The sequence below is a fragment of the Schistocerca gregaria genome, chromosome 2 (genome assembly GCF_023897955.1).
Source record: "Schistocerca gregaria isolate iqSchGreg1 chromosome 2, iqSchGreg1.2, whole genome shotgun sequence".
In the NCBI taxonomy this organism is placed as follows: Eukaryota; Metazoa; Arthropoda; class Insecta; order Orthoptera; family Acrididae; genus Schistocerca; species Schistocerca gregaria.
Genome location: NC_064921.1, coordinates 539,926,447 through 539,954,275, shown reverse-complemented (window position 1 = coordinate 539,954,275; position 27,829 = coordinate 539,926,447). Strand labels below are relative to the sequence as shown.

General features: G+C 37.9%; 1 protein-coding gene across 14 annotated transcripts in view; it reads left to right on the top strand.

Annotated features, from left to right (window-relative positions):
* Positions 1 to 27,829, top strand: part of LOC126331098 (gamma-tubulin complex component 3-like) — a 271,857-nt gene that overhangs the window by 90,283 nt on the left and 153,745 nt on the right. For all 14 annotated transcript variants that reach the window (XR_007563253.1, XR_007563254.1, XM_049996444.1 and 11 more), the window contains one exon: positions 10,371 to 10,556. Coding sequence is in view for 12 of the 14 variants with exons in the window: in XM_049996444.1 (XP_049852401.1) it covers positions 10,371 to 10,556 (186 nt within the window). In the remaining 2 variants the exon portion in view is untranslated. The remainder of the gene's footprint in view (positions 1 to 10,370; positions 10,557 to 27,829) is intronic.

The window sequence follows — 27,829 nt, the reverse complement described above, 5'->3', positions numbered from 1 at the left end:
AGCCACACAGTTGGTCTGATATTCCGTAGGCTCTTACTTTGTTTATCAGGCGACAGTGCGGAACTGTATCGAACGCCTTCCGGAAGTCTAAGAAACTAGGATCTACGTGGGAGCCTGTATCTAATAATTTCTGGGTCTCATGAACAAATAAAGCGAGTTGGGTCTCACACGATCGCTGTTTCCGGAATCCATGTTGATTCCTACACAGTAGATTCTGGGTTTCCAAAAACGACATGATACTTGAGCAAAAAACATGTTCTAAAATTCTACAACAGATCGACGTCAGAGATATAGGTCTATAGTTTTGCACATCTGCTCAACGACCGTTTTTGAAGACTGGGCCTACCTGTGCTCTTTTCCAATCATTTGGAACCTTCCGTTCCTCTAGAGACTTGCGGTACACAGCTGTTAGAAGGGGGGCCAAGTTCTTTCGCGTACTCTGTGTAGAATCAAATTGGTATTCCGTCAGGTCCAGTTTTGTTTGTAACTGATGCAAGGGCACAAATTTTCAGATTTATGAATAGAGTGATAATACTCTTTGAAACATGGGATTGACACATGTAAAGTGCTAGCTGTTACGGCAAAATAACATGGGTAATACTCCTTAGAAAGCAGTGTCTACAAAAATTTTGAAAATTCCTGGATGGAATAATATGTACGGCAACCACTCATTGATAGCAGATTGATGCATGGAGCTCAGAAACACATAACAGAACATAGCATTCACACTTGCTTTTGAGCAATAGGTCTTTTTCAGCAGAAGTACACTCATTCACACTTTCAACCACACAGACATCTAAATGTAAAATCTAATGAACAGAGCAACACTGATTATTGATAGCACTTGCCTGAGGTAATCATTATTCATATCCTTGTGATTTAGAGCATTTCAGCCACAAGTATGAAGCAATAACATTAAAATATTTATCTTGCGCACTTTTGTCAAAACATACTTTACCTCATCATTACTAAATCCTTAGACTGCATAAACCTGGGGCCATTGGTGGTGTTATATGCAAGCTGTGTGATCGCTGTGTTAGCATGATCAGCACAGAGCTTTATAAAGAATGAATACACATGTTACGACATGTATTGTTACGTAAGTCTGTAGGGTAGTGGGCCCTGCAACACAGAGTTCAGGCTCTTCCTCTTAAGTAAGAGCTCCTCATTTGTATTTCTGTGCACAAATGGAGTAATGCAATGAAATAATTGTAGTATGCAAGATATATGTGCAAACTTATGAGTGTCATTTGCTTTTTTTTTCCCCTCCGTTCAAATGCTACTGGCATCTATCAATTCACATTCTTGAAAGATACTGACCAAAGTATTTTATGCATTGGAATTTACTACGTGTGTACAATCTCCCCAATCTCCCTTGTTGTAATATGTGTTGTTGGCTGGGGTGAAGTTTATGAGTTGGTTATTTTCTGTTATGTAAATATTTTCAGGGAACGGAAAATACTTTGATGCATGCCTTATGACTTTGTTTGCTCATGAAAATACAGTAATTGATAACATTTTGTGGACTGACTGAACAAAAGTAAGGCAGAAGATACATAATGTAGAAAACACCTTTGAAACTATGGCGTTTGAAATTTTTGAACATTCCTCCTTCAAGAAAAACCACAAGGTTGGGAATCATGAACAAAAAGGGGAAGTTATACTGATATAGTGGGGAAAAAAGTTCATATAATCTTTGGATCAAGACAGGTACAAGGCACAGGGAAAAAGTCTGAAGTAATAATTGACATAAGTGTGGAAGTTGTTTAGTAGAAATAGGAAGATAAGAAAATTTGGAAAATACATGGAAAGATCTAGAATACAATGGACAGTTGGTCCATTCCACTACACCTATTCAACCATTTTATTGATCTCCTTCTACACCACTTCTGTTTTGTCTAAAGATACAGGGTTCAGTTGTACATAATATGTTTTCTACAGCATCTAGAAAGTACTTGTAGTCATGCATTAATACTTGATTTTTCAGGCAAAATCACATTTGTTTTGCAACAATATCTGATACATCTTCTCACACTTTTCCATTGTGATGTCTTGAACATTACTTCCAATTTGATGAACTTCATTATATGAGTGGCGATCCCCATGCAGGTTTCTGACACAGTAACATTATTCTCCATTATCTAAACCAACATGTCTTGGTATCATCACAGTATGGATAGATTTGTATCGCTATCTTCCCAAATTATGCTGTTTATTAAATTTTACATTTATCTGGTTGTCCTGACTGCAACTCAGTTCTCTAATTTTTTTCAAGTAATTATTATCTGCTGATTAAAAAGTTTTGGTTCCCAAAATTTTGGTTGTGCTGTAATTTGGTACAGTCATAAACTTGTGTTCAAAACCCACATCATTCATCTTAATAACAAAAAAGACCTGTTTTTTATTATTTATTTATTGATTTGCTATTACTGTCAGTAGTAATTGTAACTTACACACTTGCATTGGAGACTTCTGCTGAAGCAAGTTCTTTAAAACATGGATAACTTGTGTGAATTGGTGCAGATATCTTTAGCAGTGAAAGTTAAAATGTCCACATTTACTCTGCATATTTTCTTTGGGATTCTGTTTAGTTAACACAAATCTGTACTTGACTTGTTACCTTCCCGCAGTAAGTCTTTTACAGCAGTAACATTGCTCTACAAGGGACCACATAACTGTATTTTGTGTCTTATGTGCAGGTTTCTTCACCCTTGTTTCCACAACTATTGTAGCATCCATCTATTGGTACTGCATAAGTTTGTTATGTAAGTTAATTGGTTTTCCGCCTTCTACCTCTACCATATTTTTTGCTCTTTTGAATTCATACAAAAAAAGAGGAAAAAATGACTGGAATGAAAATTAATGGTCTTCATATTGACTACATTAAATCAAAAGATAAAAAAATACTTAAGCTAAAAAATAAATACCAAGAAGACAGAATTAATGATTATAGAAAAGAAGAGAGGTGGATGTAAGAATGACCAAAATAGGCAGTGAACAACTGAAGAAGGAAGCAACGAAATTTTACTATCTTAAGTAGCACTGTGGAGAAAAACAGTAGATGTCTCAAGGAAATCAAGAGAACAGCACTGGCTGAAAGTACTTTCCAGAATACGAAGAACACACTGTTGAACAAGGACATCATCTTCCACATTAAGAAAACAAATTATAAAGACCTTCGAATAGTCTGTCCTGACATGCAGATGTGAAACCTGGATGTTAGCAAACAACGGGAGAGAGCTCACCTCTGAAGCAGAATTAGAACAACTAGCTGGACTGACAGAAAAATGAATGAGATGGTTCTACAAGAAATAGGAGAGAAGTAAGAACTATTGAAAATTATAGAACAACACAGAGAAAACTGTAGGTAAGAAAATGAGGCGACAGCTGAGAACAACCTATTTCAGATAAATGTGACCAGTGAGAGATATTTTCTAAGAAAAAGAATAACAATTCAGCTGCATCTGCCTACAACTTTGTGGCTTCAACAATGCAGTAATTTCATCATATCATTTCATAAACTTTATAATCTACATTTTTCTGGATGATTTGTACCCAGTCATCAAACATGAACTCATTCTGGCCCACAGCACTAGTCTGCTCATAAAGTCGTCATTACTTACTTCGTGTAATTTGACTGTGACTTAAACAAAGCCTGTAGATGCTTCTCATCTGTTGGATGATGTACTTGCCCTCATTCTTGCTAGAATCATTTGGGATGGGTACCATCTTCCTTTGATCACTCCTTCCTTCCCCAAATTAGGTTCCTTCCTATGCCCTTCATACACGTAGCTAACTCTTCATACACCTGTGTTGCCTCCACCAAATAATAGGATCTGCCACTTCATTATCCCGAATAATGGACGTTTTCTTCCTTTTCAGATTTTGTACAGTAATCCACATTTTGTTGGGCAACCCTGTTTTCATTCTCATTTACTACCGTTTCTATTTTGCTTCAATTTTGTGCATTTTTATTTCCTCCACTCTGTATTTTGGTGTCGTCTGAGATCTGTTGGTTGCATTTTCCATGTAGCTTTCTCATACCTCCTCTTTTTTAAGCTTTGGTTGGAGCCCATAAATAGTGTAGCTGCTGTTTTCCTGTTTGTCTTCCCCTCAAGTTTGTAACTCTTATTTTTACACTCTGTTCTAAGAGGTGCTTGAGTTCACCATCTACTACTTGCGTTTTTTTCCTTCCCGTATTTGGTTGGTTGTTTCCTCGTTTGTTCCTATTATTCCCGTTTCTGTCTTAATAATTTCTTTGTCTGTGATTTTCAGGCCAGTCCTTCCCTATTTCTAATTATCACTTTTTCCTGCCAAATTTCTTTGCCTTCCACATGTTCTAAAAACTTCGTGAAATGCTTCCTGCTCTCCATTTTTCATTTGGAATCATCTGCCAGTTTCTACAAGGGATTTAAACTCTGACTCTGGTCTTTTGTCATGCGAATTGTCCACTCTCTTTAACCAGCTTTTCAAAAATTTATTTTGTGTTATCATTTGATCTGTCAGCACAAACTCTTCAGGAATACTTCGATTCTACTCAGATCAGAATTCTTCTAGAAAGTAGTCCCTGAATTCATGGAAAGTAATTACATTCATAGATGGGTTTAGTCCCCAACTCTTTATTTTTCCCTCCAACAATCACATTAATATTTTTTGAACCAGTCACAATTTTTTAAAATAAAAATCAACAAGATACCATCTACCCAGTTTTTTTGTGTAGGTTGAAACCACCACCTTCTGAAAGTACAGTGCATGATTTCTAAATGATAAAAGATTGCCACAAAATGCTGTTATCTTGCTTGATAACCCTCCTGCACGTCCCGTTGAGAGAATTCTTATACCTGGCGATGGTCTCACCGTAACTTAGTTTTTACCTCCTAACATTACTGCTCTTATACAGCCAATGGGCCAAGGTGTAATTGCATTAGTAAAATGGCTCCATAGTGTTATTCTACTGAGAATGCTGGTTAATGAGGGTGATTTGGTGGCATTCAGGAAGAAGTTGACAATTCTGTATGCCATAAATGGTATTTCTGATGCCTGTCAGGAAGTCAAACCACATAACACTCGTTTGAGCTTGGCGGCAAATACCTCCAGATATAGAAAAAAGTGGTTTTCAAGATTTCAGTGCTGAGTAAATAACAACTGCACAAGTAATGAATCCGACTACGGGTTTAAATGGTTTTTCAGGTGGTGATGAAGGTAACTTGAATGAGAGGCTGACGATTGATGCTTGTGAACCTGGCTTCCAGTACATGAGTTATGCCAAAATTGTGACCGCTGCTTCACAACAAAACAAAGAAGAGGACAGTGAACGTGAAAGTGGGGAACAAAGTCATTGTCATTTTCAGTCATTGTACTGCATTGCAATGTGTTGATGTCCATCTAAATTATATGGGCCACAGGATTTCAGTAGAATGCCACTATTGCTGCAAGAAAAATTTGAAATGCCAGGCAAATAAATATCAACTTCTATCCGAAGCAGACCAACCTCCCAGACTATTTTAAGAAATAAACAGGACTACATTACGTACACAGAGAACTTGGATAAACTTTTGAATAAAACTGCATGTAAGAAAATATCTTGATTATTTATGTTTATTTGTGCATCTTCTCTCTCTCATTACCCCAAATAATCAGGAGTAAACAGTATTTTGATGTAGTGCACATAGTAAACCAATTATCTCAAACTCATTGATTGCACTAGGTTTTCTCCATGTTGGCCATTTCGGTCTAAATTCCAGAATAGTTACTGGCAGCACATCTACTATTGTGATTTTCCATTAACGTAAATACAGTTATTTGTTGACTTAAGAATGCAGTTGTGAAACATTGACATCTTGTCACTTTATATCAGTAACATTGCCAAACTGAGATTAACATGCTGACCCCTTGAGGATACAGGGTAGAGCCCAGTAAAAAGAAGACTCATTTCCTTTGGCACTTCTCACCTTTGTTTTTTGCTCAGTCTGTGTAAGGTAGATACTTTTATTCCTACAGATTGGCAATGCCTACAGTAGTCTGGGCAGTGGAACATACCATTTGCACATCTGGTCACACTGAGCCACAAATACCACAACTCTATGATCAGGTTAATCAGTTATGGTTAATAGGGTGCCTATTTGTTTGGAAATAGTCATTGTTTCCAAAATGTAAAGGATAGTAAAGGCAGTGCATAAAACTTGCTGTCAGATGGACAACTGTCCTGCATTAAACTTAGAGAGTTTACTATAGCTTTTAATAATATTGATTAATTATGTAGATCACAACAAAACTGAAAATTGTACAAAGTGCTCACAATCACAGGAAAATAAAAAAAGGAAAGAACGATGCAGACAGCAGTCTAAACTGAACAGCCACACAGTTCATCCGATTAATAGTGGCATTAGTGATTTGAAATGGCAAGTGCTCTGCTATATGTGCATTGCTTTTCAGGAGAACTTTTAAATGAATGATTTCATTATTTTTTATAGTAAGCTTGAGACTGGCAGTCTCATACTCATACAGAGAAGTATTGAACCAGTTCGGACCACAGTTAAGAGAATATTTGACCAAATTACTGTATTTATTAAATATTTGTTTCATGTGTGAAATATTTTTTTTTATATTTATTGATGAATGGTGAAAATGAATGAAGAGTAGTGATACTGAAATTACAATAATAAAGTTTTTATCAAAACCGTTATTCAAAAACCATACAAAATTATCATTAAAAGTGCCTCACACATTCTGTTATGTAATTAATCATCATCCTTGTTGATGATGATTGCCTCTTGGTGGAATAGGTGATTATTGGCAACAGTAATAACACTGGGTCCTATACCCAGGCTGCTGAAATGTGTCATTTCAAGGTCATTCCCCAAGCACCGTAAAGTTGGCAATATAACTGACAAACCAGTAGGAAACGTGAGGCGCTGTGTCTTCTGAACCAATAACAGCACCACAACAAAAGCCAGCTCTGGCGTTGACGCTACCACGTTGCCGACTTACGTTTAAACATTGTATAAGATGTGTTACTTTAAGACTTACAAGATACTGAAACTTTTCTCAGGGGGGAAACCGTTACTTACGATGGTAGTAAAAAGTATTGGCTCATGTTTTTAAAAGTTAGGACAAAAACTCTTACTTGAGAAAGCTCACGTTGTTACAACCGAGCGAGGTGGCGCAGTGGTTAGCACACTGGACTCGCATTCGGGAGGACGACGGTTCAATCCCGTCTCCGGCCATCCTGATTTAGGTTTTCCGTGATTTCCCTAAATCGTTTCAGGCAAATGCTGGGGTGGTTCCTTTGAGAAGGGCACGGCCGATTTCCTTCCCAATCCTTTCCTAACCCGAGCTTGTGCTCCGTCTCTAATGACCTCGTTGTCGACGGGACGTTAAACACTAACCACCACCACCAAAACTTGGGTCAACACTGGAGAATCAGTTGATAAATGCTGAACCGATGATACTTCAAATAGCAGTGGTCATCAGCCCAACAGGAAGAGGATTCCAGTTAATTGTGACCCATGCTGGATTTTCGAACGGCTTTGTGCCTGAAGCAGTTTTAGTTTTTCAGTCAAGAAAAACCAGTGACTAACATGGGGATATGGACCACCCACACTCTCTACAGTGGTTTAAAAATTTGTTGCTCCAGTTTAGTTTTCTGACAGTCTTTGTAATACACAATGTACCATACCATCCCGTAATTTTAGACAAAACTCCCATCATTAGTGTCCGTAAAGAAATGATGGTGCAGTGGTGGCAGGCGAGAGAAATTGCTATGGACATTAGCATGACAAAGCTGTTGTTATATTTGCTCATAAAACATACTAATCCTGTGACACCTAAATACATCGAAGATGAAGTTGCAAGTGAACAGTGTCATGTGGTAATTAGGCTACTGCCTTATCACTGCCATTTTAATCAAATTGAATTGGTTTGGAGTGATGTCAAGGCATACATTAGAAGCTACAAGACCTTTACAATAACAGAAGTAGAAAGACTGATATGCAAAGGTCTTGCTCTGGTAAATGCTGCCTCATGGAAGAATAAAATAGACCATGTTGCTGAACTCATAACAGAAACACAGACTATAGCTGGAATTATAAATGAAAAGAAACAGTTCTTGATTTTGTTAGACAATGATGGTAACGATTTTGGCACCAATTCCGATGATAGTGAAGGGGAACTGGATGGAATTGTGCCACTGACACTGTAAATTGATTAGTGTAAATGTATACAGAATTAATTATTTCTCTCTGCAACCGAGTAGGCTATGGATGTTTTGCTTCATTTCTTTCTACAAGTTTGGATACCATGTTCTTTGGTATGCTTAGATTTACATTATTAATACGACATTTTATATGTAGCTATCATCGTAACAATTTGGAATGACTTTTCATAGATATTGTCGTAACTTCGGGTGTTTTTTGTTTCCTAGTTTCATAAACTATCAAACGCTTTGTCTCCATTGCTGTTCTCTCCATTGTTAGAAAAACATACTTTGTTGTACTTACGTACAAACTTTGATTGTAGTTTACATTTACAAAGTATACTTCAGAGCTGTTGGCGTTTGTGGTGGAAGCTATTGCAACCTTGCAATCGCAGTACAGCCAACAACAAGTGAGCTGTCAAGTGGCATGTTTCACCGGCCCAGGTATATATATTTTACTGGCCATGATGGCCCACTGCAGTGAAATATGACAAATTTATTGGGCCTACTTCAAAAGTCTTGCCCCCTCACTTTTCATGATGTGCTCTACACTTTTTGCGAACAGCAATTACTCCACGAGCATCATACACTATCTGATGAGAAGTATTCAAACACCCCTATGTAATTCAGAATTGACCACTAGATATCACGAGTGTGTGATCCACCAGTGTAAAAGGTGGAGTATTATGTCATCAGTAGAGAAGCACTACAGCAGAATAGGTTAGTCAGGAGAGCTTAATAACTTTGAATGTGGTCTAGACATTGGTTGCTACCTGAGTATTATGTATACATCATAGATATTTCAACCCTTCTAAAGCTACCCAAAACAACTACTGGTGATGTGAGTGTAAAGTAGAATGTGAAGAAAGAACCACAGTTAATCTAAGACCAGGCATACCTAACCTATGGTCAGAAAGGGACCACAAATAAGAAGACTGAATTATTTGTGATTCCCGAAGTGCTACCAGCAGTCCATTTAGCACAATGACTGAGCATATGGAGTTAAAAAGAAAGGGATAGAATGGTTGAGCAGCTCCTCATAAGAGACACATTTATGAAGTCAGTGAAAGTTAAGTTTCAGGTGGGATAAAAAGTGATGCCACTTGACTCTTTGGATGACTGTAAACGAGTGATTTAGAATGATAATCACAATACAACCCATGCAATCTGATGGAAGGGTTCAGATTTAGCAAATACCTGGATAACATTATAAGCAATCATGTATAATGTTAACAGTGAAATAAGACTCGAGGTGGTTTTATAGTATGGGGGTGTGTTTTTGTTCTTAGGGTTAGGTCCCCATACTGAATTCAATGAAACGATACATGTGGAAGGATATGAACACCTTTTATAGTATTGTGTATTGTCATAAAGCAACGTCTGTGAAGCAACAACATTCTTGAAATGGATTAGGTCGCCCAGAGAACCTCATGGAACACCTTTGGGACGGAGCTGGAATCTTGTCTTTGCTACCAACTCCAGTGTTCAACATCAATATCTTCTCTGGTTCCGGGTCTTGAGGAAGGATGGGCTGCTGTTCCTCCACAGACATTCAGACACCTCATTAAAAGTGTCCTTAGTAGCGTTTAGCCTCTCAGATGATATTGTATTTTATGCCTCATATCTATATGTGATTGGAACATCTTTTTATTCCCACTAGAGAATGCAAACAATAGCAAGAGAGTTCAGGGATGTGACCAGTAAGTGAAGCAAAGCACAAAGGAGGTTTCAACCTCAAAACTGCAATGATGATGATGATGATGATGATGAAAAAAAATTGAAAAGAAGTTTTCTGAAATTAATACAGGAAAACATTGTGACGTGATGGACAGATGAAGTTATTGTGGAAATTTATGACACTGCATTTCCTTATAGTTACTAATATATTTATCTTTCTGGCTAGACTTCTTGCTATGTGTTGTTGCCATATTGATTTCATACCTGGAGGGACTTGGTTAATGTTTAATAAATATTCGTTGATAACACTTCTAAAATTCAGTGTTTTCTCCAGTTAGGAGACTACAGAATGTTCTTCGCTCTGTGAAACACTTTTAACACAAAGTTTTCTTTGTCATCTGACTTATTTAAAGATGAAAGTTGTAACATCCAACTTATTTTTTAACAGAAGATATGTGTAAGTATAGAGCCATTAGGACTGACAAGATTCTTTTTGCAGGTGGACCTCCGTCCATCGGTCCGGCAGCAAGTACTTCGTTTGGCGGAGGTTGGGTGGCTACACAACCAGGTGCGACAGTTCTGTGATGCTACGAGACCGGCTGGACTTGTTAACCAGAGCCTTGTAGCTGCCCTACATGATGAACTGACAGAATACTACAGATTGATTGCTGTACTGCAGTCTAGGGTATGAGTCTCAAAAATTTCTCATGGTAAAGTACTGTTTATTCACAGGAAGTTGATATTGAAAAATGAAATTGTTATCAAACGTACTTGATATTGAACATGTTAAAATATTTCAATAATTTGTCCTCAAATGGGAGTTAAGATGATTGAATTTCCTTGTGCATAGATCCATGGCCATAATAAGCATTTTGATTTTTTCAGTGTGTCTTATCACAAAACAAACTTTTGCAATCTTTGGCTGTTTAAAATTTTTAAAACAGATATTCATTAGTTTCATCATTCATTATGCACTGACTTTGTTATAATAACCCCACAAGGTTCCAGCTTTTAACATGGAAAGTGGTAGACATTTTCAAGACTACAAGATTGAAGAACACACATAGCATTTACAACATAGGATTAATTTCTCAGAAGTTTGTTTAAAATCCATCACAAAAATACCTCAATTTTTAGTATAGTGAACATGCTATCATGTATGTTATTCTGCTCGGTAGTATGCCACGCTGATCTTGATTCTGTTTTTAATCCAAACATATCTTGATTGATTTAGTCATACAAAGAGACAGTGTGAACATGTCCACACTGATTTGATTCGTATTGACAGGGTGTGTAGGGCACGACTAGGACTTTAACATATGTAAATAGGAAGATGGAACTTTCAACCGTTTTTGAGAAAATTGGATTTGAAAATCATAGGCATGCTTGTGCTGTATGCTTTGTAGGACCTCTAGTGTTAAGGGGATCCTCAGCCAAGCCAGTAAGTACTTAGTTTCATATGTGCGAGGTGTCTGCATCAATTCTCGCTGCCAGTAGTTTATTTTTCAGTTCCGTGTAATTCTAACAACACATTTAATATGGGTTTGAGAAGTATCAGTATTTGGTCTTTCATTTACTTTTTTCCTAATCTGTAACATGAAGAAAGGAGAAAAAAGTATTTTTTTTTTTTTTTTTTTTTTTTTAGGAGTTTGGAAATCGAAAAATGATACACTTAAACTTACAATCAAATCATTGTATTCATTTTATTTATATTACTGTATCTAATTTTTGACAAGTATAATGTATAACCTATGCAGCACTGCACAAATCAGGTTGATACTAATCGTAGAAACATGGAAAACAATAATTATCATGACATGTAGAATATGTAGGGATTGCTGAACTTTTGTATGTCCGTGGGATTTTAGTGTGTCTGTTGCAAAGCAAACTTGATTTACATTCAGAAACAGTTCTCGGGCGTCACACAATTTCACAGCATACTATGTATATCGAAGCATAGCACCAAATATTGGTGTAGATAACTCACAAAAGGTAGTAGCACCTGCAGCGAGATTCGATCTAGATACTTTTCGCTTATGAAACTAAGCGCTTACTCATTTGGCTGCAAACTCATTGCTTATCAATGACCCTATGAACTATATAAGCAAGCTAAAATTTTAAAGCCCTTTTTTCCTCCCTGGTTGAAAGTTGTATTTCCTACTTACACAAGTTAAAATCCTAGTTGTGCCCTATACGTCTTGTCAATACAAATCAAATCTGTGAGGGTAGGTTCATATGGCTCATTTAATAGTGTAATCCAGGACTTGCCCTTAGTCCTGGAACTGTTGTATTTTATATAAGGAAGAAGACACTAATAAACAGATTCTGTAATCATTGCGCTGTGTAATCAAGATATTCCTGGAATAATGGGTGAACCTGTAGTGGTAGTGGGCGAGGCATAAAGGACGGATTTTTTTTTTTTTTAAATAATTTTTAAAAAAATTTACTTGAGCTTCAAAAAAAAATTTTTTTTTGACACCCAGAATTTAACTACAATGATGTTGCCATGTCACAAAATTAATGCTTGAAAACATAATCTCCCAGGTGAAGGCCATTTTCAGCGATACACTTTTCAAGCCACTCTTAGAAGTTGGCGTCCATTCTCTTCATCATTGCTCTCTCAATTTGAACGACACACACGAATCCTGATCACACATCAGACTAATGTGCATGTAACTGTAATGAACCAGATGACTGCAGCATGCCAATGAAACGTGTCATGCTAATAAATATCAGTGAGAGATGACTTAGCAGTAAAAATTATTTCGTAAATGTATAATACAGTTGTTGACCTATATATAGCTACGTTCAAATGTGCTTCTTCAACTGAATCTATGAGTTTAAACAAACGTATCTCACCCATGCATGTCAACTTAAAATAGCTTGTACATGATGCATCTTAAAGATAAAATATTACAGAATTGTTCATGTAATTGTAAATCTTGTGTGTGCACATCTAGCAAATATGTTTGTAAGATTTGTTTCTTAAATTTTAGTATCCTTAACCCTTTCATTGCTACAGACATGCTGGCTACAGGCCATGCCAAGTGCAGTGTCATTATGACCTGAGCAGACTTCCTGCACCAGGACTCTCTCATCCATGGCCACTTCCTGTATGCTGCATTACCTGTACCATCCTTCTACATCTACATCTACATTCATAGTCCGTGTGTGGCGGAGGGTACCTTGAGTACCTCTATCGGTTCTCCCTTCTATTCCAGTCTCGCATTGTTCGTGGAAAGGAGGATTGTCGGTATGCCTCTTTGTAGGCTCTAATCTCTGATTTTATCCTCATGGTCTCCTCGCGTTATATACGTAGGAGGGAGCAATATACTGCTTGACTCCTCGGTGAAGGTATGCTATCGAAACTACAACAAAAGCCTGTACTGAGCTACTTAAGCGCCTTTCCTGCAGTTTATCTATCATCTCCGTAACACTGTAGCGATTACTAAATGGTCCTGTAACGAAGCATTCTGCTCTTAGTTGGATCTTTTCTCTCTCTCTCTCTCTCTCTCTTCTATCAACCCTATCTGGTACGGATCGCACACTGCTCAGCAGCATTCAAGCAATGGGCGAACAAGTGTACTGTAACCTACTTCCTTTGTTTTCGGATTGCATTTCCTTAGCATTCTTCCAATGAATCTGTCTGGCATCTGCTTTACCAACGATCAACTTTATATGATCATTCCATTTTAAATCACTCCTAGTGCGTACTCCCAGATAATTTATGGAATTAACTGCTTCCAGTTGCTGACCTGCTATATTGTAGCTAAATGATAAAGGGATCTTCTTTCTATGTATTTGCAGCACATTACACTTGTCTACATTGAGATTCAATTGCCATTCCGTGCACCATGCGTCAATTCGCTGCAGATCCTCCTGCATTTCAGTACAATTTTCTATTGTTACAACCTCTCAATATACCACAGCATCATCCGCAAAAACCCTCAGTGAACTTCCGATGTCATCCACAAGGTAATTTATGTATATTGTGAATAGCAACGGTCTTATGACACTCCCCTGCAGCACACCTTAAATCACTCTTACTTCGGAAGACTTCTCTCCCTTGAGAATGACATTCTGCGTTCTGTTATCTAGGAACTCTTCAATCCAATCACACAATTGGTCTGATAGTCCATATGCTCTTACTTTGTTCATGAAATGACTGGGGGGAACTGTATCGAATGCCTTGCGGAAGTCAAGAAAAACGGCATCTACCTGGGAACCCATGTCTATGGCCCTCTGAGTCTCTTGGCTGAATAGAGTGAGCTGGGTTTCACACGACCATCTTTTTCGAAACGCATGCTGATTCCTACACAGCAGATTTCGAGTCTCCAGAAAAGTCATTATACTCTAACATAATACGTGTTCCAAAATTCTACAACTGATTGACGTTAGAGATATAGGTCTATAGTTATGTACATCTGTTCGACGTCCCTTCTTGAAAACTGAGATGACCTGTGCCCTTTCCCAATCCTTTGGAACGCTACGCTCTTCTAGAGACCTATGGTACACCGCTGCAAGAAGGGAGGCAAGTTCTTTCGCGTACTCTGTGTAAAATCGAATTGGTATCCCATCAGGTCCAGTGGCCTTTCCTCTTTTGAGCAATTTTAATTGTTTCTCTATCCCTCTGTCATCTATTTTAATATCTACAATTTTGTCATTTGTGCGACAATCTAGAGAAGGAACTATAGTGCAGTCTTCCTCTGTGAAACAGCTTTGGAAAAAGACATTTAGTATTTTGGCCTTTAGTCTGTCATCCTCTGTTTCAGTACCATTTTGGTCACAGAGTGTCTGGACATTTTGTTTTGATCCACCTACCACTTTGACATAAGACCAAAATTTCTTAGGATTTTCTGCCAAGTCAGTACATAGACCTTTACTTTCGAATTCATTGAACGCCTCTCCTCACACATTTCGCTTCGTGTAATTTTTGTTTATCTGCAAGGCTTTGGCTAAGTTTATGTTTGCTGTGAAGTTCCCTTTGATTCCATAGCAGTTTTCTAACTCGGTTGTTGTACCACGATGGTTCTTTTCTATCTCTTATGATCTTGCTTGGCACATGCTCATCTAACGCATATTGTATGATGCTTTTGAACTTTCTTCACTGATCCTCAACACTACCTGTACTTGAGACAAAATTTGTGCGTTGAGCCGTCAGATACTCTGAAATCTGCTTTTTGTCACTTTTGTTAAACAGAAAAATCTTTCTACCTTTTTTTAATATTTCTATTTACGGCTGAAATCATCGATGCAGTAACCGCTTTATGATCGCTGATTCCCTGTTCTGCATTAACTGTTTCAAATAGTTTGGGTCTGTTTGTCACCAGAAGGTCTAATATGTTATCGCCACGAGTCGCTTCTCTGTTTAACTGCTCAAGGTAGTTTTCGGATAAAGCACTTAAAAAATTTTCACTGGATTCTTTGTCCCTGCCACCCGTTATGAACGTTTGAGTCTCCCAGTCTGTATCTGGCAAATTAAAATCTGCACCCAGAACTATAACATGGTGGGGAAATCTACTTGAAATATTTTCCAAATTATCCTTCAGGTGCTCAGCCACAACAGCTGCTGAGCCCGGGGGCCTATAGAGACATCCAATTGTGATGTCTGAGCCTGCTTTAACCATTACCTTCACCCAAATTATTTCACATTTTGAATCTCTGTCAATTTACTTTGATACTATTGCACTTCTGCTGCTGTGCTGAATGTTTTCTAGGTAGCTTGCAAGCCTAACACTGTAGAATCCATGTACCCACACTCCCCCTTTGTCGGTGCTCAAAGTGCATGCTAGCACAATAATTCAGACACAAACTCTTCACAAAGGAAATGAATTGCTTGTGGGTAAACACTTCTGATGCATCTGAATACATTCCAAGTACATAAATAAAGTTATTTGTTCTCCAGAAAACTTCAAGGCTGGAAATCAATGTTTGCAATTATGAAATCTTTTCTTTATGTCAAAATAAAAAAAAAAAAATGATGAAGTTGTAGATAAATGGATCTGTAGACCTTTTTATTAACTGATGCTGTGTATTTACTTTGTGCATGGAATAGATATTGCTGCATACAAAAAGATCGGTCTGTCTGTTGCCAGCACACTATTTCATCTGGAGAGACACTTCAAGCTTGAAACCTTTTAGCTTTTGAATTCTTTCCACAATGTGCAGTATTCATTTTCAGTCTTTTTATATGTCCATTGACAACTTTCCCGGTCAAAAAGCGTGACACCTGTAGTCTATATTATGTAACATGTCTGTGTGTAATGTGTGGCTGCTGGAAGTTTCATTGTTGTGTCTATTAAGTTATTGTCCAGTGCTGTGTTGAATAGCACATTGTGTCGCTCAGTTTGCGAATTTCGAGAGGGAGCAACACATCTGCATTAAATTTTGCATTAAACTCAAGAAAACTGTACAGAAACACAACAAATAATGCAGGAAGCCTGCAGTGATGAGCGCTTAAACTGTACTCAGTGCTACAGGTATGGTTCACACGGTTTAAAAATGGCTAGACAGAAGTTAAAAATGACCCTAATTCAGGATGCCAGATGAATACGTAGAATTATTGTTATGCTGGTGCAATGGGTGCTGTGTAATTACATCGTGAACAAAATAGATGTAGCAACATCTGCAACAGAAAGTGTGTTTCTTGCCAGCTTGCTTCATCATTTGGAGGGACGCTCCAAAGTGAGGAATCTTAATTGTTTGAATACTTTTCTAAATAGTCAGTTTGTATTCCCAGTCCTTTCTTATGTGTTCATACGAGTATCATAGCCAGAAAATCAGAGTAAGCGAAAAAAATTGTTCGACACAGTGAATAATTTCATGACATTGTAAAGTGATGAATAAGCATAGGTTTTGTTTAACTGGCGGAATGAATTCTTCTTATGTATGTTGTGTACAGAATAAATATTGTAGCATTTGAAACACCACATCTGTTTGTCGCCAGCATATTTGATCTTCTGGAGCATCATTTCGAACTCAGAAAGTTCAAATATTTAAATACTTGTTTAAATACACAGTATCTATTTTCAATAATAATTTATATTCCTAGGTATATTTCACAGTAAAAGAAAATCTTAATATTAAAATTTAATTTTATATGTTCAGTGGTAATAATTTTAATGCATTGTAAGTAGATGTATATTTGAGTTTTTTTCCCAGCAAAGTGTATGCTGTGAAAGTACATTTTGTACAGAATATATATTTTAGCATTGGAAACACCACATCTGTTCACTTGCCAGCAAACTACTTCATCTGTAGCAACTGTTAAAATACTTTTTGTGCTCATCGTATTTCATCCTTTTTTGGACAGTCACTGAGACAGTTAAAATAGCTTTTCATGTTGTCTTTTCTACATTTTTGTATTTTTTTAAAATAATTTATTCAGAAATGTCAAATACGAGATCTGTTCAAAAAATTCCGGAACAGTCGTAATTTCACACCAATAGTGTGTGGAGTAAAACGCAGTTGGCATCCTTGCACACATCTGTGTTTAATGCGTAACTCCTGGAAATTCATCATGTGTCTGTTAGTTATTGTTCAGTGCTGTATTGAACAGAACGTTGTCGCACAGTTTGTGAATTCCGATGTGGCATGTTTAGAGGAGCAACGGGTCTGTATTAAATCCTGCGTGAAACCCGAGAAAAGTTCACAGACGCAAACACCAAATGATGCAGGAAGCCTTCATTGATGAGTGCTTAAACCATACTCTGTGCTATGAATGATTCTCGTGGTTTAAAAATGGCCAGACACAAGTTAAAGATGTCCCTTGTTCAGGACACCATTAGATGTCTACTGACAATGCCCGTATCAAGAATGTCAATGAAATTGTGCTTGTCAAGGTCTGTTCAAAAAATTCCAGAACATTCACAATTTCACACCAATGGCGTGTTGGATCATGTAATGAAATCCCTACACAGTATCTTGTAATGCATCTCATTGCCACCACGTTTGTCCCACTGCTCATTAGTCAAGATCAGAAAGACCTTTGTCTTGCAGTCTGTGAAGAGCTTGTGACTCAAGCAAACGAGAATGAGATGCACCTTAAGAGAATCATATTGTTGATGAGACGTGAGGCTACAGTTATGATATTGATACAAAGGATACAAGGGTTCAGTCTTCATAGTGGGTCGAGAGATTAATATCAAAAACAGCTGATCAGGACAGGTCAAACGTCAAAATCATGCTGATAGTTTCCTTTGACTTCGAAGGATTAGTTTATCATAAATTCGTACCACAGGGAGAAACTTAATTGATGGTACTATCGGAACATTTACAAAATTCATCTTTTGATTTGGGTTATATTAGTAAGTAAGTTGTACACTAATGAGTAGACAAAGTAAATATTCCATGTTGAAGACACAGTTCTTGTGGCGGTATAAATTACAGAATATTTTGTTGAGGCAATTGCTGGTGGTGTCATTACGCATTGCACTGACTGAACGATACTGAATTATTAATTTATTTCATTTATATAATACTATGGGACCGAGCAAGCCATAGGTACTTGAACTATTTGGTACATAGTTTGCAGCATGCTGCTTTGAAAATTTATAAACAAAGAATTAAGGAATTAATGAGCCCCAGAAAAATAGACTACAAATAAATTACACATTGCAGAGGAAAGTTTTCAACTATTATGAGAAACTGTGCAGAGTAGAAGTGGAGTGTCACAAGGAAACCTTTTAACTTGGATTTGAATACTTGAGGTTTGTATTTTTGACAATAAATCTCATGATGGAGTATACATACAGTGACAGTAGAATTAGAATTCCAGGACTCTGTAACAACAGCCTATATAAAGTTCGTGAAACGATGCTGCTGGTGAGCCTGACCATCTGTTGCCTCAAAATATAGTGCCATGTACGATAATGGAGTGAAGTAAACAGGCTTTTGCACCTCGTTGTCAATGACAGCTGAGATATTATGGTGAAAAGTTCGCAGCTCATGGTCTAATGGCTAGCATTGCTGCCTCTGGATCATGGTGTCCCAGGTTCAATTCCCTGCCGGATTGGGAGTTTTCTCCGCCTGGGGACTGGGTGTTTGAGTTGTCCTCATTATTTCATCATCATCATCATCATCATTCGTGACAGCAGCTAAGATTGGACACTGCAAAATTGGGACTCTGTACGAACGCTGATGACTGGCGCAGTTGAGTGCCCCACAAACTGAATATCACCACCACCACCACCACCACCACCACCTTTTGGTGAAAATAGCAGCATTCAGTTTCAGCACAAGATCATGAACACAATACTTCCAAGAAACATGTACCCACAGCTCTTCGGTTTCTATATTTTTGTAGGTAAGTCTTTCCGCTCCAGGGATTGGAATGACTCCTTACCCTCTCCCTTAAAACCCACATCCTTTCATCTTTCCTTTCCCTTCCCTCTTTCCTGACGGAGCAGCCGCTGGTTGCGAAAGCTCGAAATTCTGTGTGTGTGTTTGTGTGTTTTATTCGTTGTGCCTATCTATCAGCACTTTCCCGCTTGGTAAGTCTTGGAATCTTTGTTTTTAACATGCAGTATTCTCTTCAACATAAGAATAATACGAATATAAACATTTTGCCATCTATTCTTTCGTGTTGGCTGCTATCTCATTTAAATCCTGTCTGCCTAATAAACTACGAAACTATAGTGAGACAACAGCAAACACGGAACAATATACATATCATATCATGTTTATATTCGTATTATTCTTATGCCTAATAGTGATACAGCCAGAAATGAAGCACGGCAATTGACTAGATTTTTAAACCTAAGATGACTCTAATTTCAGTGCAGAACGTAATTTACTAAAATTAAAGAGGCGTCTACAAAGATTTTCAAACGGAGAAACATTTTCGCCCAACTCTCATTTCAGAACATGTTCTATCATATGCAGTCTATTATTTGGTCCTTGTTGATCATTATCAAAGAAAGTAGCAGTGTAAGTAACAACAAATAGCAATCTCTTGCCATTGTTTCGCTAATGAGACGATTCCTCTTTTAGTTTTTTAATTTTAAGTGCGGTAGCGCGCAAAAAGCAAGCCATGCCACGAGCAGCGACAGGCTGTAAACACTCGGAATGCGACAAACAATGCGTGACACAGTGCAATAATGCATTTTCAGCTTAGAGTGACGTAAATACCTATAACAAAGAGAACAATACTTATCAACAAAAGAAAAATAAGCAGTCAATTCAAACCAGATGAAACACGTGAAAAAGGAAGAGTACCTGTATAAATACGGACGGAGCGGCTGATGCATAGCAATGGCTAAGCTTAAGACTCGAACCAAACTACTATAGCTGTATCATAATTTATTCGACCTAAATTGTGTATTGTATTACAATGGACCAATTTTGTTTAGATTTTGAGGTGCAGCCTTAAACGTTTCTCTCCCCTTGAATTTCGAGTCTCAAATTTCAGGTGCGGCTTAGATTCGAGTAAATACGGTATGCATTTTAAAACCTGCGCTTACCAGACTTCTTTGCTTCAAGTAATCATTCTTGTCATATCTCTGAATACGACTTCGTCATGTAGACAAAGACTATTGAACCATCAGTGTAGACTTTGTCCTATGGGTAGGGACTGGAAAATGTAGCATATATTTTTGGGAAAATTTGCATCTATTTTTTGTAAAACAGGTCTATTTTTGTCGAAATTTACGTCTTTTTTTTTATTTAAAAAGGTTGTCATGCTACATAAGTGAAGGCAAACAAAGCTGTAGTTCTTTGAAACTGACAGTTAAAAAAATTGCTAATAGGGAACTTCTTGACTGGAATGTTTGATATCATTAAAACTTCAACATCATTTTGTACCGAAATGGCCTTTTTTTCATTCAGGTGTATTTACCCATTCAAAACTGGTTGTTTTGTTGAAAAACAGCAGCATTTTCCTTCGTGTGAACTGAAGGTGTGTCTGGGCACAAATTCTGCAGACTATTAATTTTGACATTTCATGGACATTTCTAGCTCTGTAACCCACGTGTGACAATGCTACAGGTAGAACTGACAAGACAGCATAGAAGTAGAACCGAACGTGCGGTAACTCTATTTTAACATTAGGGGAAGAATTATGGCGCAGTCAAAAAACGTTACTGGTTTCCTTTTCCAATCACTATAGCGCAGAGTGAGAACTACGGGTTGTGGTGGCAGATGTCACAAACATAAACATGTGAGAATTTTGACCACCAGAGGGGATAGGAGAGCTGGGGCGAAACAAGCCTCTCCCTTTCTCAAGCACCCACCTGCACCAGAACTGACTCATTGTCAGAGTCAGAGAGATTGCCGTTCTCTTCTTATCGCCAGATGATGTACAATACCAGTAATTGAAAATTGGTTAATTTTTTTATATTTATGCGCAAAAATTAAAGCCGTTTCAAACTCTAATCTCTGATAAAATACTTCATCTAGATACAGTTCACTATCAAATTGCGACTATTCAGCATTTTTGCATTTTCATGCAGAATTCACATTTATTTTGCATTTATCGTAAAATGTGAATTTTTCCGGTCTCTACCTAAGGGCCATGACTTTTGAATAATTCTGTATATCAAGAAAAGCAATAGACCCAGAACAGAACCCTGTGGCACCTCCAACTTTAAATGGCCCCAGTCAGATTCAAACCTCTTCGCTGTTGACACTGTAGGACATCCTTCTGCGTCCTGCTTTCCAGATATGAAGTAAACCATCGGTGATTTTTTTCCTAACCACATAATGTTCAAACTCGTGCAAAAGTGTTTCATGGCCTACAGAGATTTTGAATGCTCATTGTTGCCAGTTAAGAAAACTATGTTGTGTAATTCAAAAGCAATTGTGTTGTAGTTCACAATGGGTAGTTCACAATGGTAGTCCACCTGACAGAAATACATATTGCAAGAATAAGAATAACAATCTGTGGCAGAATAGAGCTCTTCCAGTCTGTCATTTGAACAAAATGACTCTGTCCATCAACGAGAAGGTACAAACCTCTGCAATATGTAAATGCTAAACATGGCATAATCATTACATAATAATGAATGAGATGTGTAAAAACAGACCTCAGTCAAACATAAACGTAATGTAAATCGTGTTTGTAACATAAAACAGATTAAATATTAAAGTGCTTAAAATGGGTACAAATTGTCAGCTACCACTAGCAGGCATGTTAACCCTAATAATAATAATAATAATAATAATAATAATAATAATAATAATACAAGGAGGGCAGACCTCAGGCGGAAGTTCACTTATCCAACAAGTAATACATAATATCCTATTTTTAGTGTCTGGTAAACAACAACATCAAAACAGTGTCTATGAGTAATAAGTGAGTGCCACATTTACACATTGTCTAGAGGAAATATGTGGTCACACACTAGCATGTGTCTATGAAAGAATGTTGGTGTGTGACCACACATGTGCTCTAATTGCTGAACTTATGAAATCTTAAATGAGTATGATGCATGAAAAAAATGAGAATCTACTGGCAGATGCAATGGGACTTGACCAACGTATTAAAAGGAGTTTAACACGGGCAGCAGCGGCCTAAAATAGCTTTATCCTTGAAGTGTTTAGTAGAACAACCATTAAGAAAGATACTTGGTAAATGCAATGGATGGCTGTATAGCAGTGGCCAAATGCCAATTTAAAAAAAATGGATGATTTGTCTTTGTTATCTGGATATCATTTCTTTTAAGATATTGTTGTTTTCTTCAGTCGAGAGATTGGTTTGATGCAACTCTCCATGCTATTCTATCCTGCGCAAGTCTCTTCATCCCCGAATAACTACTGCAACCTACATCCTTCTAAATCTGCGTCGTGTATTCATCTCTCTCTCTCTCTCTCTCTCTCTCTCTCTCTCTCTCTCTCTCTCTGAGTTTTACCCTCCATGGTTCCACTCCAGTACTAAATTGGTGATCCCTTGATGCCTCACGTGTCCTACCAACTGATCCCTTCTTCTAATCAAGTTGTGCCACAAATTCCCCTTCTCCCCAATTCTATTCAGTACCACCTCATTAGTTACGTGATCTACCCATCTAATCATCAGCATTCTTCTGTAGCACCACATTTCAAAAGCTTCTATTCCCTTCATGTGTAAATTATTTATTGTACACATTTGACATCCATACAAGGCTACACTCCATAGAAATATTTTCAGACCAGACTTCCTAATGCTTAAATATGTACTAGATGTTAACAAATTTCTCTTCTTCAGAAATGCCATTCTTGCTATTGCTGGTCCACAGTTCATATCCTCCCTACTTTCACCATCACCCATTATTTTGCTTCCCAAAAAGCAAAACTCATTTATTACTTTAAGTGTCTCATTTCCTGGTCTAATCCTCTCAACATCACCTGATTTAATTCGACTCTTTTCCATTATCCTTGTTTTGCTTTTGTTGATGTTCATCTTATATCCTCCTTTCAAGACACTGTCCATTCTGTTCAGCTGCTCTTCCACGTCCTTTGCTATCTCTGACAGAATTACATTGTTGTCAGTGAACCTCAAAGTTTTTATTCCTTCTCCATGGATTTTAATTCCTACTGCAAATTCTTCTTTTGTTTCCATTAGTGCTTGCTCCATATGCAGATTAAATAACATTGGGGATAGGCTACAACCCTGTCTCACTCCCTTCTCAACCACTGCTTTCCTTTTGTGCTCCTCAACTCTTATAACTGCCATCTGATTTCTGTACAAATTGTAAGTAGCCTTTCGCTCCATGTATTTTATTCCTACCACCTTCAGAATTTGAAAGGGTATACTAGTCAACATTGTCAAAAGCTTTCTCTAAGTCTCCAAATGTCAGAAATGGTGCTTTGCCTTTCGTTAAGCTGTCTTCTAAGATGAGTTGTTGGATCAGAATTGCCTCACGTGTTCCAACATTTCTACAGAATCCAGACTGATCTTACCTGAGGTCGGCTTCCACTAGTTTTTCCATTCGTCTGTCAAGAATTTGTGCTAGTATTTTGAAACCGTGAAATATTGAACTGATAGTTTGGTAATTTTCACACCTGTCAGCTCCTGCTTTCTTTGGGATTGGAATTCCTTTATTCTTCTTGAAGTCTGAGGGTATTTTGTCTGTCTAATACATCTTGCTCACTAGATGGTAAAGTTTTGTCATGGCTGGTTCTCCCAATGCTATGAGCACTTCTGATAGAATATTGTATACTCCTGAGGCCTTGTTTTGACTTAGATCTTTCAGTGCTGTGTCATATTCTTCACACAGTATCATATCTCCCATTTCATCTACATCCTCTTCCATTTTCATAATATTACCCTTAAGTACATCGCCCTTGTATAGACCCTCTATATGCTCTTTCCACCTTTCTGCTTTCCCTTCTTTGCTTAGTACAGTGTGTAAACTTTTAAATGGCAGACCTCTCTCTAGTCCTGAATCGGTAGAAGTCGGTAAACGTTGGGAGGCTTCGGTAGGCATGCAGTTCTGACTGCTGCCAACATTACGTAACTGACTGTGTTGTACAAGGTAGCCATTGTCGTCTGCTTCATTATTGTTTTGCGCTGTACTGTTCTGCGTTTTTTTTATTGTGCAGTTGTGCTAAACATTATCAAAATAAATGAAGAGGCAGGTTGCTGGCCCATCTCGGGAGTCGCCAACAACACCTACCGGTAAGCCTACGGTTAGAAGGAAACGAGTATTACATAGCAGTGCTCTAAATATTATGTTGCGTGTGATTGAATACTGCGAAAGGGAAAGGGAGCAGAAAAAATTGCTTCACCCCATTTACAAATCTTCAGTGAGAGCTGCTACATACACAGGACAAGGCATGCGTAGCATTGGAAGATTCAAACAGTTTTCCAAGAATCATCCTGGCGTATCACCACAAACGCCTGGCAAGAAAAGGTGAGTTTGCATTTCAGATATTTTGTTCGCGATAACTTTGAAGGAGCCCCCTATATCGTCTGAATTACCTTATATTTCATTTTTCCTTGCTACCATATTGCTTTGTATGGAAACACCACTGGTTACTGTATTCAAAACACATTCATATTACAGTACATTTCCAAATTCAAAAAATACATGCAGTGCAGAAGGCATTTTCTTATAAATCATTCTCTCTCTTTTCACCTTAGGAAAAGAAGTGGAGAAATCGAAGTAATGATCTATGATTTCATTGCAATCAGATGAATGGTTTGTGAGCGCATAGTAGACAAACATACATACATTCATTTTTATGTATATAGATTTTAATGTACATGACTATTTCAGTTTCGTTTACGAACAACTTTTAAAGTGAGTTTTACTTCCAAGCCTTTCGTCTGCTTTCGTGTAAGCATGACGCACAATTTGTAGTGCAAGCACTGCAACTTGTAGGTGTGCCCCCCCCCCCCCCCTCCCCCTCCTCACACGGCTTCTCTCCCCTTGCCCAGCCAATGCTTGATGCTTGCTTCCTACTATCCCCACCTCCCCACACTTCCCTCACAACTCTGCCTACACACTGTACTAGTTTTCCTTCTGAGCTCTTGATATTTGTATAGATGGTTCTCTTTACTGCAAAGATCTGTTTAATTTTCCTGTAGGCAGTACCAATCTTATCCCAAGTGAAACATGCTTCTGCATCCTTACATTTGTCCTCTAGCCATCCTTGCATAGCCATTTTGCACTTCCTGTCGATCTCATTTTTGAGAAGTTTGTATTCTGTTTTGCCTGCTTCATTTACTGCATTTTTATATTTTCTTCTTTCGTCAATTAAATTCAATATCTTGTCTGTTACCCATGGATTTCTACTAGCCCTCATCTTTTTACGTACTTGATCCTCTGCTACCTTCACTGTTTTATCTCTCAAAGCTATCCACTCTTCTTGTACTGTATCTCTTTCCTCTGTTCTTGTCAATGTTACCTAATGCTCTCCCTGAAGCTCTCTACACTCTCTGGTTCTTTCAGTTTATCCAGATCCCATTACCTCAGATTCCTGCCTTTTTGAAGTTACTCAGTTTTAGTTTACAATTTATATCCACATCTGCCCCTGAAAGTGGCTTACAATTTAAAGTCTGGTTCCTAAATCTCTGTCTTACCATTATGTAATCTATCTGAAACCTTACAGTGTCTTCCAGGCCTCTGCCCTGTATGCAACCTACTGTCATTATGCTTAAACCAAGTTGATACGATTAAGTTATGCTCTGTGTAAGATTCTACCAGGTGGCTTCTTATTTCATTCCTTACCCCCAGTCCACATTCACCTACTACTTTTCCTTCTCTTCCTTTTCCTACTATCGAATTCCAGTCCTCCATGACTATTAAATTTTCAACTCCCTTAACTATTTGAATAATTTCTTTTATCACATCATACATTTCCTAATCTCTTCATCTGTGCAGCTAGTAGGCATATAAAATTGTGTTGCTGTGGTAAGTGTGGGATTTGGGTCTATCTTGGCTACAGTAATGCATTCACTATTCTGTTCATAGTAACTTATCTGTGTTCCTATTTTTTTAAATTCATTATTAAACCTACTCCTGTATTACCCGTATGTGATTTTGTATTTGTAATCCTGTATTACTTGACCAGAAATCTTGTTCCTCATGCCACTGAACTTCACCAGTTCCCACTATAACTTAACCTATCCATTTTTCTCTTCAAATTTTCTAACCTACCTGCCCAATTAAGGGATCTGACATCTTACCCTCCAATTCGTATAATGCCAGGTTTGTTTCCGCTGATAATGAAGTCCTCCTGAGTAGTCCCTGTCCTTAGACCAGATTGGATGGGACTATTTTATCTCCAGCATATTTTACCCAAGAGGACACCATCATTTAACCATACAGCAAAGCTGCATGTCATTACGTCTGTAGTTTCTCTTCGCTTTCAGCCGTTCACAGTACCAGTACAGCAAGGCCGTTTTGGTTGATGTTACAAGGCCAGCTCACTCAGTCATCCAGACTGTCACCACTGAAACTACTGAGAAGGCTGCTGCCCCTCTCCAGGAACCACACATTTGTCTGGACTCTCTACAGATATCCCTCCATTGTGGTTGCAAGTATGGTCTAGCTATCTGCTGAGACACGTAAGCCTCTCCACCATTGTCAAGGTCCATGGTTCACAGAGGGATCTTTTAACATATTGGAAGAAAATCCAAGCTGTTTGACAACCTTGTTGAAGTGCATTCCGCCTGCAGATCACTGCTTGAATCTGAAAAAGCTCCTCTTCATTGCGCAAGAAATAAAATTTAGGGGCACGTAGTGATTGGCGTGGAGTCCATCCTGCTCCAGGGAAAATTAGAGTAGTCACAGATTCATGATGTAATTAGTTTTCTCAGAATGTGCTTGTACTATTGGTGATTCATAAATGATCAATATATCAAGAAACGTCTCTTGCAAGAACTGCTGCAGGGAGGCGCCAAATTTTTGTGGAACAAATGACGAGAAATACCTTTCCATACATTTCCAGTTTTAGCATTGTTTCACTGAAATACTGAGTCAGAACTTCGCACTGACACTATAGGTTTTTTTGGATAGTGATAGTTCTAGCACATATGCAGGAAGTTGCTATAAAGGTGATGGTTTGTGCTTGCAGAGTACACTATAGTTCTTAGGTGAACTAATCTGCAACTGAGAGAGAATCCCTTGCAACAAGTTCTTGCAGTATTTATTTGCCAGATTATTCACCATTGTGATGGATCACTATTATGTATGTTGGTTGACTCGTGAGATGGACACTAAAGCTTCAGGAGTACGTTGTCCCAGTGGTATACAAAAATTGCACAAACAAAAGGACACTGACTATCTTCGTGAGGTTCCCTTCAGTGGAACATAGCATTGCAGACAAAATTCCAGTCATCACTGTGTTAACTGATTTTGCTTCTGAACAGAGGGAAGATCCAGCATTTCTGAAAACCATAGATGCCTGTAAGAATGTGGAACTGGCCAAAAAGAGGGTCCCAATTAACAAACAGAACATTTTGTAAGAGAAACTATGACCCGATGGGGTGGAAATGGTTTCTCATCATTCCAGCTCATCATTCCAGTGAACATGAAGTAT